This window comes from Paramacrobiotus metropolitanus, unplaced genomic scaffold (assembly GCF_019649055.1).
Source record: "Paramacrobiotus metropolitanus isolate TYO unplaced genomic scaffold, Prichtersi_v1.0 Parri_scaffold0000252, whole genome shotgun sequence".
In the NCBI taxonomy this organism is placed as follows: domain Eukaryota; kingdom Metazoa; phylum Tardigrada; class Eutardigrada; order Parachela; family Macrobiotidae; genus Paramacrobiotus; species Paramacrobiotus metropolitanus.
Window position 1 is genome coordinate 41,715 of NW_026570472.1, and position 19,531 is coordinate 61,245.

Below are 19,531 nucleotides of genomic sequence, written 5' to 3' on the forward strand. Positions count from 1 at the left end.
GAAAACCTGATAGTGAGAATAGCCTAAAAAAACTCAAGAAAACCATAATAACTAAGAATGACCAATGTCGCATTCTTTAAATCGGTGTCCCTCAAGGTGGTATCCCAAAAGGTAGCGGTGAAACAATTGTGATCTACACGAATCGTATAATTATGGCTTGCAGTATTGCACTGTTTAGGAAACTATACGATAACCAAACGAAGTCGTAGTGTCCTTTGCTAAGTGCTTTTTTGATCCAGTGCACAATAGCGGATTGCCTCAAGCACATGAAGCCATGCAGTATGCACTTCTCTCAAGCTCAAATGGCGAGAGATCGGTTGTATAGAGGCGACTTACTTCCTTCTGAACTTTTTAATGGCAGAACCATATCATTTCAAGATTCCGACGGTTGTCACGTTTTATCGCTTGCCAGAACTGCCACTGCCGGTAGCAATTGCCAGTGGCAGGTGCCACTGCCACCTTTTATCCCCTGCCCAGCATGCAACCCCCAAGGAAGTCGCATCCCATGTAAAATGTTCTGTCCAGAGAGCAGTAAACACGGTAAACCCATTCCGCAATAACTGGCGATTGAATAAAAGGATAGCGCTGCTGAAAATGCACGATCTGATGGGTCACGCAAGGGTCAAACTGTCTGGCATGCATTCGATACGCGTTCTTCATTAATACGATCAAGAAAAATTGCGCCATACTAAGAGCAATGGTACGAAGGCTTTTTTTATCTGTACAAGCAGCAAAACTTTCGTCAAGTGCGTGTATCAGTTGTGCAATGCGTCGGCTAAACCAGCAGAGAAGAATCATCGCCAGTACATTCCTGCAAATCTGCGTCACGTCCAGTAGTTTCATAATCTGGGAGGTAAACCAGTTGGACAGATCCCCGTAGCCCGACCGGATAGCATCCACCAGAGTCAGCATCTTAGCTGGTAATATTAATGCAGAGTAGACGCTCAAGATGCATTGTAAACACTTCGTCCATTTCGATGGCTTTTCGGTGGGAGCGAAAACGTAGCCGCAGATGCGCAGGAGCACTACCCAGACCATGATCGCCTTCCAGACTACACCACGGATGGGGCACCGTTTATCGAGCGCCACCGCTTGGTTCGGTGCCAAAGCCATGATTATCATCATTTTTCGAGCACTAAATGTGTTCTGCGAGGAAATGTATGAATACGGTCTCCCCCGAATAAGGCAGAGAGACGCTAGTGTGTTATTGACGGCACCTGTGCAAACGTACTCACGGAAATGATCGATTCAGTACCTCAGCGTTATCGTCATCGAATACAACTTCGCACGTTTAAACAGAAACCGAAATAACGATTGATTCACTTGATTGTATGCATTTCAGTATTGCAGTGTGCGGATTATTTAGTCCAATGTCAGTAGCGTGCCAGCTGATATACCATACAGCTGTAATTACAGACGTCAAAGGACCAAACGCCTTCAGGTTTCATTAGACCGTACAGCTGCCTGCTTTGCACAGTCAGCCTTTTACCTATCATCATACGACTGTGAGAAAATGGTCATTGTAAATCATGCGACGTAACCAGCAGTTTGTATTAGTTCCTCGTATTCGTCAAATCGCCGAAGATGACATTTTATAGCTTTGCTAGGAGTGACGGTGAGTTGCAACCGATACCGGTAATATTGCCCTGGGCTCGGTGCGGGGCATACAGAAATGTCTAAGTCCTCGAACTGCTGACTGAGCGCTTCAAGGGAACAGCTAACCGTGCAGGGTGACAAAGGGTAAAAGGTCACCAAAGAATCTGTGTATGGCAATGTGTGTCTGTCAAAACAACGGCGACACCAGATGCAAACTGAGTTTTTTAAACGGCATGACACAATAAAGTAATGAAATTATGGCGCGGTGCACAACATGTCATGGTCTGTCAAACATTTTACGTGCCGAAACTGATAAAACAATTAGTGTAATGCCGTCTGTATAAGTCTAAGCACGGTATTTTTTCCATTGGTCGATTTTTCGGGTTGACTAGCCAACAGCGATGTTGAGATGGCACACTATGAATATATTAATATGCCAGCTCACTACTCGATTGTGGAAGTAAGGAAGGAATTTACCGCTCGATAAATTCCGTTGTTTAACGGCGATAGTTAAAACTTTGACTACTGCGGTGCCGTAATTTTTGATCTAGAGGCATTTTCTCGGACCCGCTGACAGGTGTAAAATTTTCACCCTTTTAGCGTGCGCCAATAACGGTTCCACAGCTGATCTAGTCAGATTTCGGTTCAATAGTCTGTTAGTGTTATTCCTTCGCTGATTGTCATGGTCTAATTATACGAAAACATGACTTTCAGGACTACAGCAGAGCGACAACAGCTCTCCGCAGAAAAATTATCCTTAATTGTTGTAATTTGAATGATGACCGATTCAGGTCACGCGGCGGTAAATGAGATGCCATAATGTTGCCCTATATTATAACCCAGTTACGCTATCAAAAAACATTCCTGTCTGTTCCAGTTAGATAAGTGACACGATATGCGGAAGTCGCAACGCGACAACCGCACTGGAAAACCAAATCTACTCAATCGGTAGAGTAAGAACACGCTCTGGACTCCGTACCGTAAGTGGTACCCCGACTACCTACTTCGGCTAGATACGAGCGGATTGCTGTGACTAACGAAAGTTACCGAAGCCCAAACGCTGAGGAACCCCCCAAATGTTTTGTCACCAAACTGAAGGGACAACGCAACGTGAAAAGAACAGAACGAAATGAAATAAACTTCCTTATAACATGGGGTCATACCGACCTTTCAGCAAGAAACAAGTCCACAGATTTACATAGTTGAAGTTAGAAACTTTAGGCTGATTGCGATCGATTAAATGCGTTAGAAAAGAACATCAAGTCGTAGGTAATATAACAGACAACACGCACGTACGTAAATAACACGCGCAATCTACGCACAGCGCCATAGCTTCAAAGACTGGAAAGAACTCTATGGGTTTAGGAGCTTTTAACATGATAAAATTTTATGCAAAAAGAACAGTATATGCAAATGTTTTAAGGTGGTTGGAATAACATACAGCTCGATTGCGCTGCCTGCATCACCTGACAGCCCTGCTTTCAGGCCTGCATAATGTCGGTCTAGATTTCCTCTATGTGGTAGAGTATTTGCACTTTTTCTGACACTCTTCTGAGGATTCCGTTGTTTGTATGCACTTAACAAATTAGGGCTCCAGAGTTTAGCGCAATTATATAACTTCACACCAGTTGGGAACTATGTGAATCAGCCCTATTTGTTTTCATGATGGTTACATTGATCTAGATGTCAAACATATCCCTCTGTTTCACTGTTTGTCAAACATGTGCTAGTTTATGTGTGTCGGAAAACAAGAACCACGGAAAAACGTATCCAGAAGACTCCACAATGCATTTTTCTCTATTAAATTGCCATATGTATTACTTCAGTATTGTTCAATTCATTACTTGTTCGTGCGCATTCAGTTAGCTTTCATGGACTTCCGCGTTCTGCCGGAGCAGATATTGGCGTTGACCGGCTACTTACCACCTCTTATAGTATTTCCACGATTGGGTAAATGGAAAAACATAGGAAAAGTAATATCTTTATTCCCGTTTGTATTTGTGTTCGGAGGCTTTGCACACGCATTGCTGAACACGGCTGCCGTAGTCGCCAAAAGCCTACAGACAACCCACACCCCGGACGAAAACCCCATACTTTACGCTATTAGCGTTCTGTGGGGCTACTGCTACGCTTTGCAACCTCCTGTGGTCACCTTGGCCTACCTCGTGACCAGGCATCACTGGCATAACTGTCAAAGCTCTTTGAGAAACCTAATTAATTTGGGCTCCATTCCTATTGACACGGCGATCAGATGGAAAGCAATAGCTGCTGGTTTGTCGGCGCTGACTTTCGTGATGATTGCTATCTGGGAGTTTTTCTCCTGGTGGACATACTTGAATGATCCATACTGGCAAGAAATTGACGGGGATGGATATTTTGCACCATTACCCATACCGATCAGTGTCCTACAAGGTATTCCTTTATGGACAGCCTTGTGCACGATTCCCTGTTACTTGGTACAGCAACTGCAAATTTGTGCCATCACCAACACCCTTATGTTACGCGAGTGTATTGAAATGCAAGCTCGTATGAAGGCTCTTTGTGAAAATATGCCTAGCACAACGCCCTTGGACATTTTCCGGCTTGTGGAGAATTTCCAGAATTTCCAGATTGCATTGACGGAATGCGCCGATTTCTTGAACCGCGTTTATAGCTGGACACTGGCTGGCATGTTTGGTTGTAGCATGGTTCTGGCTTGCTCGTTCCTGGCAGTGCTGTTGTACAGCAGACCGGAGACGGTAGATAGCGTTGTTTTTAAGTATCTCAGTTTTGTGACGTTTTCCATTATCGTGGCGCTGTTTACAATCCCGCTGGTGTTAGCTAACGAACAGGTAGCGTTTGCACATGAATGCAGCTCGACATTGTCTCACAGGGAATTGTGTCAGCGTTTTTTATTACAGATAGAAGGATTTCCGCTGGCTCTTTACCGTTTGCAAATGTTTGTGGAGGATTATATGCAGACAGTGCCGGCGTATGCAAGAGTAAGACGCGTGCAGCCCTTTGCACTGAATATTATAATAATTATATGAACTTGCGTGCGCCTTCCTGCTTAAAGATTGTCCTTCTACAGAAACTCCAGAATTTACTAAATCTGCTCGAGGTTATGGAGCAAGCAGCGAATAATCACCCCTTAAGAATATCGGGAGGAGGATTATTCGTATATTCAAGACATCTTTTAGCTAAAGTAAGCGGCGCAGATTTTCAGACAGTGCATTTTTATACAGTTCTGACGGGTAGTCAATATTGTTTTCAGGTATGCACCATTCTCATATCCACGGCAGTCAGTGTTCAGGGAATCGTTGATCGAAGCCGACAAGCAAAGCCTGTCGTTTCAAGAGAATCATGATAGACCAATCCACTTTGTACAGCTCCATCCCCACTTATGGCGGCAGCAATTGCGCGATCGGCGCCATGCTGGTTTGCTCTTGTGATTCTATAGTGTTGTAGAAAAAGGGTTTTAATGGAAGCTGTAGAGAAATGTTACTAGGATGACGGTTGTCAGCATTCTGTTAACAAATTCAGAAAAAGATTTACATGTATGGCTTTCGGTGCCATCGATTATCAAAGATTTTGTTTTTTAGGCATATTACTAATACTCTGCAGTAATCATATTCAAGTTATTACGAGATTTTCACGTGTTGTGCACAGACTACATAGTAGCTGGAGCAGGGCCTAAAATAGTCAAAAGTCAATGATGGACACCCCTGGAGGGGGGATGATCTCCCCCCTCAGGGGGGTGAAGTCCAATGTCTGACCTTTAGGCGAATTCATATATACAGTCTGTACTTTGCTGATTAGATTTATCGCGTGTGCTGTACTTGATGAGGTGAGGACTACGTTACATATGTATGTGCAGCTGTCGAGTGTCGATCCAAGCGACTTCGTACCTAAGTAAAGATATCAGCTGGACATTCCCTTCGCGCGAAGCGCGAAGCCAACGGACACATTCGCCGAAACAATTCTAGAAATTCGAATAAAAATGCCGAATCACACTAATTCGTTTTATTACGTTGAGTTGCTGCTTGGTCGATCAGAAACAAGAGTAGCACAGTAGGCTAAAATTATGCAGTAAGTAAGCAGTGGCATCTTTCGGCAGGAAGCAACAGGAAGATTTTTGAGCTGCGTAATGCCTTAAGTAGTAGATAGTTCAGAACTTTAGAATATTATTCGTGTTTGACTGTCTCTTATGGCATTAAAGTTGCGAGAAACAGGCAGACCGCTAGCTGCACTCACACAACTTGCCCGGCATGCGCAAGGTAGCGAACAGACAAGCTGACCTTACTGACTTTATCTGTACTTCAGACAGGCCTAGAAGTGGATAAAGCGAAATATTTCATGTCTTCAACAGCTGGGTAAAAGGCAATATAACAAAATAAAAAAATTATTTTAAAATTCAGAGACCTCCATTTAATTTTCTCATTTTATTTGAATTTTACAATGATGGACACTTTCTGGAGCAATGATGGACACACTATTTTCAATGATGGACACTTTGTCCATTAATGGACACTATTTTAGGCCTTGAGCTGGAGTATCCTACAACATTCCCGCTGTAAATTTATTGTTGGATTATGTAAAACAATTGTCAGTAGTTTTCCACGCTACCGGACGCCCACATCAAGCACAAGTCAATCCGAAAGTTTGTAGTAATCCGAAAGCAACTGCTTTATAAAATTTGCATTATTGAGCGGTGAGCGCCACAAAGCCTTAAAGATTGAATGACAAGAAGTGCATAATTTTGTCTGCAATTGAGCTCGCACATTCTAGTGCTCCTTCCGTTAGCGTCATGCAATTTTTTTATTACCGATGTCTCAGTCACCGGTAGTTAGTAAAATTAGTTATTGAGCTTCTTGGGTTTCTTACATTTCTTTGATTATTTTAATTCTTTAGATTTCCAATGGTTTTTTCGGGTTTCTTAAGTTTTGAGATGTTGGTTGTTGTCTGTCACACTGGCATAACACAGCCCCGGCAACTGTTTCCTTACGGTCATTGTCTCCGGTCCGTAGCTTGTGATGTCGTCCACGTCCAGGTCCGTGTGATGGTCCGGACTGAGTTTGGAACGCGAATATGCGTGCATCCGTTTGTGGTTGCCTTCGAAGAGACCCCCGACGTGTAAATGCGGATCCAGCGGTCATTCGATCGCCTCATTGTAAGACCGGCACTTAAGTGGTCAAATCATACTCAAAGGAGAGTGAGTATGATTTGAGTTAAATAAGATTTACTGGTGCCTGTCCGAAAACGGACATTATTGCAAAAATAATAATCTGAAGGCAACCGGTATGGGGGACATTACTCCCGTAATACCAGGGAGTGGAGACCCATTTCTTAACACTATGGATATCACAGCGCCCGTACCATACCGATATTTCGACATCCCATTCAATAATGTCCCTTTCTGTCTGGAATATTTTATTAAGCTCGAGTACGGTGGACAGCGTCACGAAAACAATATCAACAAATTAAATAAAGAAGTGATCCCAGTTCGAGCGTGAGGAGACGGTTGCTAAAACCAGCTGAGCAATGCCACGCCAAATCTCTAGACTTAAACGTTGAAAGAAAAAAAAAGGAAGTGGATCGGGACTCGCCGGTTCGAACAAATAACTTCTTACCGATTTTTTTAAACACAACAACAGCACCTTCACACCATGGGCCAAAAGACTCGCATGCCAAGGGAACAAAATGGCATCTGTCCAGAATGGTGCGGTACTTGTTCTTATTTTCCACGGAGGCCGGTTCAGCGGCGGCTCCTGCTAATCGGGACGTGGCTTCTACATAAGTGTCACACATCGTATCACGGCCCTTTTTGATTAACTAATTCCTGCACTCAGTCGGACACGAAAACAACACACGACCAAGCACGATATAGTGGAACGAGGTGAAAGAACAAAAGAGGGAAGGTCAGTCATGTAATAAACGAGATCCGTAAGAAAGATACCGGGGCGTTTATTTATATCGTGGTGTCCGATACCCCAAAGGGCCCCAAACATTACCATCATGACCTCAGGAATGCAAGAAAACTTAATAAAGCAACCAAATCAGTATAAAGTCAGTCAAACCGACACATTGTCGGAAGGAGTCCCTAGTACGCACGCATTTTATGTGAATGACCTAGTCATGTCAGATCGTCAAAAAATCTTTGTAAACCAAAAAAAGCTGTTAGAAAATCTTTGCCAGGCTGCTGGGAAAAAAGACTGCAAACAGGAAACAGGTGCCTATAGTCCACGGAAAAAAGGGATGCGAGCTTTATGTAATAGAAAAGGGGTACCTATAGTAAAACAGGGTGCAAAAGGGGGTGCCTATAGCACACGGGGGTGAAAGGGGTGCCTATAGTCTCACCCTATATATAATTAGGTTTACCACTTATCAGTCAGACGTCCCAGTCTTACAGTAACACTGAAATTTATTATCAATACCAAACAAAAGGAACAACCCAGTTGTTCTCCAGTCGCAGCCGTAAAAAGCGTCCACATGTGGCAGTGTGCTGCAAAAAAGTGTTTCTGAAATCCGCAACCAAAAAGAAATTTCTAGCTTGTCCAACAGTACTATTTCGCGGCCAGCTGGTTTATTGGTCTGGCAGACATAGTTGCTAGTCTTTGTTCGACAAAGAGACGGCTATCCGAGACTGCACCGAAATGCAAATCTTCGATCAGTATTGATGCCAGTTATGAAACGAAAGGAATTGTGACAACAGATAGACGCAACTCCGTTTAGCATTCATAGTTGACAGTCAGCGTGACACAGGCCGCCACTGGACCCGGGCAGCTCTACCGGGCGCACAACACTCCAGCGATCCGACGCGGCTTCGTACACCTCCCATTCCGTCAGCTGCACCCCTTGGCGGTAGCATCCACCGCACACGTGCAGCTGGTCATTCAGCACGAACATACAGCTTCCGTAGCGGGGAATCGTTAGATCAGGTAGGCGCTGCCACTGTGCACCGGCCACACCCAACTGCAACCGCTCACAGCTACCGAGGACGGCTACTGCTCCCGTGGCCGCAGATGGCCCGCACCCACCCGTCACGTACAGGTAGCCGTTGCAGATTTTCGCGGCGAAACTGCAGCGCGCCTGCTGCATCATCGCCGGCAGCTCGCTCCAATCGTTGGTCGCCGCGTCGAACATCTCTCCGGAGGCCAGGGGCACGATGTCGCGCGTGCACCCCGTGGCCGGGTATCCGCCCAGGATGATGAAGTACTGGTTGTTCCACACGTCGAATGCCGCGTCTTTCCTGTCAACGCACCACCGGGTCAAATTAATTGCTCAACTACCAAATAGAATTGTTCCGAATGCTCCTCAAATTTCCTGTATTCTCGACCCAGTTACCTTAACCTTCATTGTTATTCGCATTCCGGAACCTTTCACAAATGTGATCTGAGTACCGGAAAACCCTGACACGTGTAATGTGAGAAACATGATGTGAACATCCTGTGATCACACGTGCACGATCTACGCATATAGGTCTATGACCGACGCCCATGCGGAATACCCTCTAGGTATTCACGTGTACTACCCTTAGTTTCCATTGTGTGTGTTTACACTGTAATACACACAGATGGAAGTTTTATACGCAGATGTACCATTTGCATATTAGGCGCCATCCATAAATTAAGTCACGCAAATAGGGGAGGGGAGGTACTGAAAGCGTTACTGTTTGTTGCAAGGGGGAGGGGGGCTTCAAAAATTTGTTACGATTTTGACGTCAACATGCTATATCGATGGAGGGTTCTCATTTTGTTACGTAACGCTCGGGGGAGGGGATCTGAGTTTGTTAGCATTGGTGACACAGGGGAGGGCCGGGGTATCATAATGTCCAGTTTTTTGCGTGACGTAATTTATGGATGCCGCCTTATGAGATCCTACCATCGCACTGCCTGTATGCATGCTACAGTCTACAGCAGACAGTCATCATGTACTATCAATATTTCTAAAGATACTTACAGCACGGACTGTCTTTCTCTATTAGTAAAACCCATGTATTACTCACGTATCCACCGCTTTGTTCCACATGCAAACAGCTTTTCAAAAATTAATACTGCCTTAAAATAATACTGCCTTATTGTTTTTACACAAGCTTGTACGTAACATACATGACAATAATGTTAACAAATCATAAAGTTGTATAATGTTGAACTACGGAGAGAACGCCTTGGTGTCTTTGCGGTACACGAATCCCATTAATTTTGTGAAAGTGTCCTTAATGCAAAAATTTGGAAGAATTTACTGTGGTGCGAACTAACCGAATGCATTTGGGATTGTGGATGTTGTTATCGAAGCCTCGCGCTGCGGGATCGTAGGCGAAGGAGGCCGGGCTCGGCATGGTGCCAGTGCTCCAGCCGTAGACGCGGCCCTGGAGGCTGACCAGCGGGTCAGCGGCGTATTTGAGATGTTTCTTGAACAAGCACTCCATCTCCGCCTTAAACGCATCGTCATCCGCACCGTTCTTCGCAGTCAAAGTCAAGGCGTACGCTTGCAAATGCGCCCGATGCTGGACGCGGAACAACACCCGGTTGTCCACTAACAACCCCATCTCCTTCACGACGTTCCACGCGACCAGTTCCGCTGGCAACTGGATGCGGTGCAGCGTGTTCTGACGCGCGTCGTACACTCTTAGACTGGCTGTGTGCCGGTCGGCGTAGAACAGACAGGCTACCTCCTTGAAATGACGTTCCCGGGGCACAGCGGTCAGAATGACGGCATCCGGCGGGAAGAGGCGCGTCTGCAGGTCCAGGAGGGCGTCGCGCAACGGCCCGGTGGCGGTGAGGAGGGCCAGGGGCAGCATGTCCCCCAGAAGATCCCAGCGCAGCTCCGGCAGGACGATTTCGAAGTTCTCCCTTGTCCAGCGCGCCGGGTAGTCCACGCGGAACCATTTCATCACTTTCTGGAAGTTAAAAGGAGAGACAGTATTACGGTACACTGTGTTGAAAATTTTGAAGAACTGAAACACTGATGTCTAAAGCCCGTAAGTACTAAATTATTCACTATTAATTTTTGGAGAAATTATTAAAAAGTGAAGTTACTACAAATCCAGAAATTCAAAATGTAAGCCAGAAACTGTCTAAAGTCACCAACATCATTCTCGTACGGCGGCATGCCGGTCTCGGCCAGTTTCCTTACTAACCTGATACAGTGCCATTTCAGTTGAGAAGGGGATGAAATCCTGCCGCAGAAGCTCCAGCAGAGCGCCGAGTGACAGATGCGCCTCGGCCACGGGTGGATCAACCGGCTCTGGCGGAAGGCTCTGGCTCGTAATCGCTGGCTGGCCGTGAGCGCTGTCAGTGGTGCTCGAGGCCACGGTCGCCGGTATCCCGACAGCAGCTCGCGGCTGGACGGTCATCGAGGCGCTAGAGTCTTGGCCAGCTGCAGAAGCCCTTGGCTGTGGCGTTCCTACGTTCCAGAGAAACACAGACACCATCAATAAAATTGAAAAGGACATTCCTTGATATCAAAGTAATATCATACAAAGCAAATATCGTATGGTCAACGCATCCGTTACTTGTTAGACGCCGGGCCGCTAACGCCGTTCATGTTAACGTTACAATGGACGACATGAATTGAATGTGGTTACATTTATTTAGCCACAAACCAAGTGTAACCCATAAATGTGGTTACACTCAACCCGCGCGCAACCAGAGACTTATATGTACTCAAATAGGCAAACTCCGTGTTGTCTATCGGCCTTCTGATGTTAAAAAATGCCAACAAATTCGATACCAAGCAGGTTGGTTTTTATTAGATCTAAGAGAAAATTGAGGCACCTACAGTTTCTTGTAGACATAGCATAGGATTCAAATCCACGGTTTGGTATCTGTTTTCACGCAGGGATCCTATGCTTTGTCTACGAGAAACTACAATGGCTCGATCTTGTCTTAGATTTCGCAGGTGCCAAACTGTTTGATATCAAAACTCTCGCTAATTTTTTTTATTCTTTTGAGGTTGCGCACGGGCCCGGGTAAATTAGGTTCGAACTGTGCAAGTTCCAATTTCTTGAGTCTAGCATACGAGTCTACTGTCTACGCGCAATGGACATGACCGACTTATTTTGGTTTGTTGTTAGTCTTGTTTTCAGAATATCGGTCCTCGGATCGAGTGTCCAGTGTAAACCACATTTATGGTGTTCACTTTAAGTTAGCAAATTCCTGGTGTTTGCTCGGCACTTACGGTTTGCTGCACGCAGCACTGTTGGCAGCGGGATCTTGAGGAAGGCCGAGGCCGCCAGCAGCTGACTGGTGGCGGCGGGACCTCCGGAGCCGTTGCGGGAGTGACGGGTGTCGATGGGCAGACCGGGATGCAGCGCCGCCTGCAGGACGAGATGCGCGGCCCACGGGTCAATGTGCGCCGGCAGATTGACGTGAAATCGGTCGTTCTGACGGTGACATGGCAACGCCAACGCTTCCACCGCGGACCAGCGGCCGTACGCCACAAACTCCCCTGTCACCACGGTCACCAGCTGCGGCGGTGCGCTCCGTTCCTGCTCGCTGTCACCGCTGACGCTCGCACTCCCGGGATCGGGTTTGATCGCACCACAGCCGGGATCGGACTTGATGCTCTTGGTGGTGCTGTTGCTGGCGTCGTCCGCTTTTCGCTTTCCCGTTTTGTCCATGGTCGGGTTTGCTGCAAACATGTAAGTACCGTAAAATCAATGGTGATGCTAATTTGATCTTAGACACAGAAAAAAGCGTAGAGTACGGAAATCTAAGAAAGCTAACGGAAATCGATTCTCGCAGACACTGCGGCAAAATAGGTTACTTTCGAAAAGCAATACGAATACTGGGAAGTATCGAACAAATCCTGATTTCATAAACAGCTAGACGAACTTACCGAACACCAATGCTTCAAGAAAGGCAGTACAAGGGCCCGTTCAGGCATACACCTATCTATCTTAATTGCTTAGTGGGATTTGAGTTCAACCGGGGACAACCACCTAATTGCATTAGGTCCCAAAATTGCGTTCACGCAGCACACCTATGCTAACGTTAATTACCTAGCTCTTAATTGGTAGATAGCAATGCGCAGCCTGAACAGTGCTTTCCTATCAAAAGGTACCTTTTCGTTTGTTCCGTAGACGCAATGGTTAAGACAAATAGGAACCACTCGAGGTTCCTATTTGTCACGGATACACATGTATTTCTGATTGAAATGCTTTCACCATGATTATGCATGACCTAAAAAATGTTTGATCCAGGATACGACTGATCTGGCTTTTACGAGTAACAGACAAATGCCGTACTTTAACGTTTACAATCTACTAAATCATAAATGCTAGCACATTTTAAATGGTATCGTGCGTTTGTTGCATAAGCAAATCTGCATTTAATGCAAAGTTCCATTTATATAATTAAAACACACGCGATAATATGTTGATCTATATGTGTGTTTGTGAAATTAGAGATCTACCGCTAGCAAAAACAATATGTACTTTGCTAGCAAAAACAATATGTACTTTTCACTGGGTTCTAAATTTAATTTGAGAAAGACCATCGGTACTGGTAAGTCTGCACCTGCAGTTAATAAATATATAGCTTCATGTGACCAGCCGCTTGATGAAGATGGAAATTTCAACTTTACTAACACCGTGGAAATATTTCGTTTATACTTTAAAGGAACAAAACTCTTTCATATTTATTTATTGCCTTATGACGTGATAGACTTTCACTGCTCTATACAGCGATCCTCATACGTGCACCCAGTCCGTGCTTTTTTATAATTTGTTCTCGATATACTGTTACAAATAATTGTATTAAAGCTGTGGTTACACTTTGCGGTTAGTAAACTTTTCACTTCGGCACTAGGCAGTAGGCAACCGCCCGCTGTTTCGGCAACTGGCAACCGCCCACGGTTATTGTAGGCAGCGCTATACGCATCCGCCCATTGTGACGGTAGCGAGCAGCCGCCCGAGGCGGTTGAGCGGTGCATTATGGTGAGCCGATATTAGGCGTATGGCAAGCCGAATAATTAACGAACCAACTGTCGGGTAAATATGTCGAGTAAATACGACATATTATGTCGGGTAAATACCGAAATTACGAACACTGTATTATCTGGTGTGTTGTGAGACGTTTCATTTTTTGAACCTGGAAAACTGATTTCGACTTTTGCCCGCTTTTGAAGCACTGACTTTAACATGCATTCAGTAATTTATTGTATTTATTGCAACAAATAAATGGCACCCAAAGAACTGAAATACTGAGGTAGCGCAAGCGTGAAATCCGTTTTTATTCTCTGCAATTGCGATTAAATAATATATGGTGAAGCACACGGAACTGTTACCGTTAATGTTATTACACATATTTATCCTACAGTGACGCAGTCATTTAATAATCGATCTTTATAAACAGTAAGAGTGTGAAAATAATTACCATTCTGTGATTCTATTATATTCTGTCATTATATTCGCATAAATACAGATAGGTGGCTTGCGTTCACGCAAACCCGACTGACTATCGCAGTCGCCTAAACAACAACTTTTATAGCACCTATCCAAAGGTGTCTGTGTGAACGCAATTCTGCTCCCTATTTAGGTATCTATTTAGCAAAGCGGGCCGCGTTCACGCATACTGCTAAAAAACTGGCCGTTTTGGGCGGCGCTTCAATAGAAAATGGATAGATAGAAGTCAGCGTGAATCCGGCCCAAGATTGCCCCACGTGCCAAATGTTTGACACTTTGACAGGTGATAATGCAAGTGGGAGAAATCAGAGCTGTAGATCCTCTGCTGAATTTTACGTCGTTTGAACTTTGAACCAATAATAAGAAGACCAAAAGGGTTGAAGAAATTTGCCGAATGAACCGTCCACTACACATGCAGCACCAAGCACGCGAACGGTATCTGGGGAGGCGGCCAACATGAGGACCTGACGTGAGAATGGGCGTGGTCGAGACAGCGGATTGGTTGACGCGTGAGCCGGCGTCGGCACAGTGGACGCGGAATCTTTGTGAGTCAGCTTCCACTTATCGGCGGTTTCTTCTTCAGGCAGGCACCGCGCCGCCTTGCGCTGGCTCATTCTTCTATCAACGCCGAATCAGGAGACAAAGGCACTCACAGATACGAAAGACGACCCTGGATATGAGCCTGAAATCACGCTCATCGGCACGCGATGCCGTTATTGTGCGTGAACGACCTGAATAACATTTTTTTGCTGTAGCTGCATAGTGTGTTCTGTTTGTATGTACAGTTTATCGGCTGTGATTAGATAAAAATGCAGATAACCAAATTACACGTAAATAATTAAAAATTTTTGTTTGACGATGGATTGTGTTCTCTGTTCAGAGTCGGCTATTATTGCATAAATCGGATTTAGATCGGATCGAATCGGATCGGATGTTATTGGATGTTTTGGTAGGGCTTCATTACTAATTTTGTAATACAGTGAAACCTCCAAGATACGTACACTTCCGTTCAAAAATTTTCGTACGTATCTCAGAGGTGTACGTACCATAGAATCGCCACCCCAAGCCCCCCTGGGGGGGCTGTATAATGAGGGCAGTGCCCCACCGCGGAATACTCAGTGTACTGCATTCTACTGCACTGTATACTGCGTGCAGTTCTGAAATGTACTGCAAATGTTATATGCTGCACTAGTTCATACACATTTTTATCTTTTTACAGCATATAAGCAGGCGGAAATAGTCTCTCCCACATACTTCAAACAGAAAACATCGTCCGAATCAGTTCAGAACAAAAGACAACATTTAGATTATCACAATTTTCCCATCAAATATTTAAAAATTAAATGCTGACTCCCCGGTTACGTATATTCGAGGTGATTGCGTACAGTTCAATGCTTAGGCGGTACAGAGAAAAGGTGTACGTGTACGCATCGTAGAGGTGTACGTTACGTAGAGGTTCCCCCTGTACTGTAGTCTACGGAGAGTTTCGGTACAGAATTTTTTGTACTTAAGATAGAGGTGTACGTATCTTGGGAGTGTACGTAAGAGGAGGTTTTACTGTAGTAGTGTCTTGCTAATATTACTGTGATAATTATACGGAAATAAACATTAGTCCATTTGAAATGTCAAAATCTAATTAGGTCCACGTGAGAGAACGCCAGCACAGCTGACCTCCCATTATTCTTTTACGACCAACTACCTTACTTCAGGTCTGCATTTTTATTTAATCACACCCGATGAACTGTACATACAAGCAGAACGCACCGTTACAGCTACAGCAAAAACATCTTGTTCAGATCGTTCTCACGCCCAGTCACGCCATCGAGCGGAGACGAGCGAGGCTTGCAGGCTCATTTGCAGTGTCTTCTTTCGGCCCGCGCTCAAGCTCGGACTTCCGACTTGGACTACTAAAACTTGGGCTCGGACCACACTTGGACTTCTAAACTTGAACTTTTAAACTTGGACTTGGACTTCAAAACCTGGACTTCTAACTTGGACTTCTCCTTGGAAAGTACTAGTTTGCCTAAGAAATCTGAGTAATCTAAGAAAACCAAGAAACCTAAGAAATCTAAGTAGCCTAAGAAACCTAAGAAACCCAAGAATTCTAAGAAAAGTCCAAGTTGAAGAGTCCAAGTCCAAGTTTAGAAGTCCAAGTGTGGTCCGAGTCCAAGTTTTAGTAGTCCGGGTCCAAGTCCGAGCTTGAGCACGGGCCTCTTCTTTCCCATGTGTGAGCGCGCTTGCCGGTGGAATCCGTCTGTCCAATCTGTGCGCGTGGCGCATGCTCATCTCCGAACGTACGTTGATATAGGAGTGAGTCAGCGCAAGGCGTAGCTGCCTGCCTGAGCACCTGCCTGACCAAGCAACCGCCGATAAGTAGGAGCTGACTCACAAAGGATCCGCGTCAACAGTGCAAACACCGGTACGCGTCAACCAATCCGCTGTCTCGACCAAGCCCGTTCCCACGTCAGGTCGGCATGCTGGTCGCATCCACAGACAACTGTTGCTGAGTTGGTGCTCCGTCTGTACTGGGCAGATCATTCGCCAAACTTTCGCCTACGTGGTTAGCTGACATTGCCGATTTATTTTATCAGTTCAATCTTCGACTTAAACTTTGCAGACGAAGTACAACTTGGTCTCTGATAGTTGAACACTTACTTGGTCCAACTTTCCATATTGCTTGTCAAACACATGGCACGCGCCCCGCAGTCACCGTGCAGTGCAACATATTTCACGCGATAGCGAACCTGATGATGGACAGTCGGGGAAAGCGTAAAGCGGACGACGCTGGCGGCAGTGCTCAAAGGATTACCCGGATTAGGCTTGATCCCGGCCGTGACGTCAGCGCGAGCGCCAGTGGTAGCGGAGAGCCGGAAGGGGCCGGGATGACCGTCCAGGCGACCGTGGCTTCGAGCACCACCGACGGCGTCCACCCAGCAAATTCGCGCCAAATCCCGCCGCGGCTGCCGCCGGCCCATCTGCCCGTGGCCGACGCGCATCTGACACTCGGCGCTTTGCTGGCGCTTCTTCGGCAGGATTTCATTCCCTCCTCAACGGAAATGGCATTGTATCTGGTAAGGAAACTGGCCGAGGCCGGTAGGCAGCCGCACGAGAATGATGGTGGCGTCGACAGTTTGCGACGACGGTTTCCTGTCTGCATTTTGTTATACTCGAATAGCCAGTAAAATTGTGTACAGTCTGTAGAAAACCATCTGATGTACGAGCAGTAACTTCAAATAGGTAACTTGAAATGCTTTATCGTAAATAGTAAAGCCAGTTAACGGTAAATACAGTGCTGTATTGAATCACGTGATAAGCGGTACAGTGTATAAATCTAAGCAGCCCAAGCAACGCTTTGTATGAGTACACTGCCATCACTACACTCCAAAATAAAGCTGTTGTTGTGTTTGATATCTGTCTGCCTTGTTAGAAGGTGATGAAATGGCTCCGCGTGGACTATCCAACGCGTTGGACTGCGGAAAACTTCCGGGTGGTCCTGGCGGAGCTGCGGCGGGATCTAATTCCCGACATGCTGCCACTGGCCCTCCTCACGGCCACCGGACCGCTGCGCGACGTTTTACTGGAGCTGCAGGCGCGCCTCTTCCTACCAGACGCCATCCGGTACACCGCAGCGCCACGGGAACGCCATTTCATCGAAGTGGCCTGCCTGTTCTACACCGATCGCCACCAGACCAGTCTCCGCCTGTACGACGCGCACCACAACACACTGCACCGCGTCCCGCTGCCGGTGGAACTGCAGACGTGGAATGTCGCGAAGATGATGGGCCCGGTGGTGGACAACCGGGTGTGGTTCCGTGTCGAGCACGGCAAGGAGCGTCGAGCGTACGCCTTGACGATGAAGATGAATGAGGATGCTGGTGGTGATCCCATGACGACGGAGATTGAGGGCATGTTCAAGGGGAAACTGACGGAAGCGGCCTCGCCGCTGGTCAGCCTCAACGGCCTGGTCTACGGCTGGAGAACCAACGCGGATTCATACACGTTTAATCCCGACGCACGCCTCTTCGGGTATGATGTTCGCAATCCCAACTGCCTTCGGTTAGTTAGTTCTCACAACAACGTGCACAAATCATTCAACGACAGAATATACAAGTGTGTATCAGTTTGGTTCGAATTAGCAGGAAAGAAGCGGCATCTGACGTGTGGAACAACCGGTATGTCATCATCCTGGGCGGGTATCCGGCCACCGGCGAAATGTACGACGCCGTGACGAACCTGTGGAGTGAGATGCCGGCGATGCTGCATCCGCGCTGCAGCTTTGCCGCCAAAGTCCTCAACGGCTACCTGTACGTGACGGGCGGAGTGGGTCCCGAGTCGGCCGTCCTTCGCAGCTGCGATCGGCTGCAGCTGGGCGTGGCCGGGGCACAGTGGCAGCCAGTGCCCAATCTGGTCGTGCCGCGCTACGGACACTGCATGTTCGCCTTGAATGACCAGCTGTTCGTGTGCGGGGGATCCAGCCGCCTCGGGGTGCCGCTGCCCAACTGGGAGAAGTACGACGTCGCGGCGAATCGTTGGAGTATTGTGCACCCGCTGGAGGATCCCCAGGCTGCTTCCTCCCCGGTGTCGGCCTGTGTGACGCTCACCGTCCACCACAAAATGCTGCGACGTTGAAAGCGGTGGTTCGCACTTGTTATAGTTGTTGCTTGTCGCTGCGTTTTCGATGTTTTGATATAGGACCAAGTTTCTTCGCATTTGTTGGCATTTTTTAATTCGCCCTTTTAAGCTTTTTCTGTAGCACCGTCAGGCCAAAGGATGGTTTCACTAAAACGCTGCTGGGCAAACAGATGCCTTAACCAGTACATGCGCTTGCTTTTTAATTTTGATCGGTACTGTATCGTTAATGACTGAGTTTTTTTATGCATTGGGGTTTTAATGTATAATAAAGCAAATGCAAGAATGCACCACGTGCCAAACGTTTAAGCGGCAATATTGGAGCGGGTGAACAACGGTAAGAGATCCAGCTGAATTCCCTCTGTTGAATTGGACGTTAAAGTTTAAACTGAAAATTAAATCGGCAAAAACAACCAGCCACGTTGGAGAAATTTCGCTGAATGGTCTGCCCAACACACACGGAGCGCCATCTCAGCTAACGGCGCCTTGTGGACGCGGCCAGCATGCGAACCGGATATGGGAATGGGCGTTGCCGCGACAGCGGATTGGTTGACGCGTACGCCGGGCGAGGGCACTGTGGACGCGGAACCTTTGTGAGTCAGCTCTCTGCTTATTTCTCATTCAGACAGACAACGCGCCGCCTCGCGCCGGCTCGCTCTTTTATCAACGTCGATTCAAGAGACAAGCACGCGCCACGCGCACAGATTGCGAAGGCAGATTCGACCGGCAAGCGCGCTCACAGATGAGAAAGGCGACCCTGGATTATCAGCCTGGAAACGCACTCGTCGCCGCTCGATGACTTAACAGAGCGTGGAATCACCTGGGTCCTGAACAACGGCATTCGCTGGTGAACCGCAGAATGGGAGATCAGCCGTGTCGGCGTTTCTCTCACGTACATCTTGTTAAATGCAGGCTGCTTGA

The 19,531-nt window shown here is 46.7% G+C and overlaps 2 protein-coding genes across 2 annotated transcripts; one reads left to right on the top strand and one right to left on the bottom strand.

The window, feature by feature from the left end:
- Nucleotides 1-8,055: 8,055 nt before the first annotated feature.
- On the bottom strand, nt 8,056-18,229 carry LOC129601569 (uncharacterized). The gene is made up of 5 exons (XM_055500404.1): nt 16,637-18,229; nt 11,755-12,207; nt 10,715-10,980; nt 9,834-10,474; nt 8,056-8,824 (listed from the first exon to the last, which is right to left on the bottom strand). The coding sequence occupies exons 2-5, from the start codon at nt 12,194-12,196 to the stop codon at nt 8,311-8,313; spliced, it is 1,863 nt and encodes a 620-aa protein (XP_055356379.1). The 5' UTR covers nt 12,197-12,207; nt 16,637-18,229; the 3' UTR covers nt 8,056-8,310.
- Nucleotides 16,732-18,610, top strand: LOC129601570 (uncharacterized). The gene is made up of 3 exons (XM_055500405.1): nt 16,732-17,052; nt 17,409-18,037; nt 18,121-18,610. The coding sequence occupies exons 1-3, from the start codon at nt 16,732-16,734 to the stop codon at nt 18,608-18,610; spliced, it is 1,440 nt and encodes a 479-aa protein (XP_055356380.1).
- The last annotated feature ends 921 nt before the right edge of the window (nt 18,611-19,531 follow it).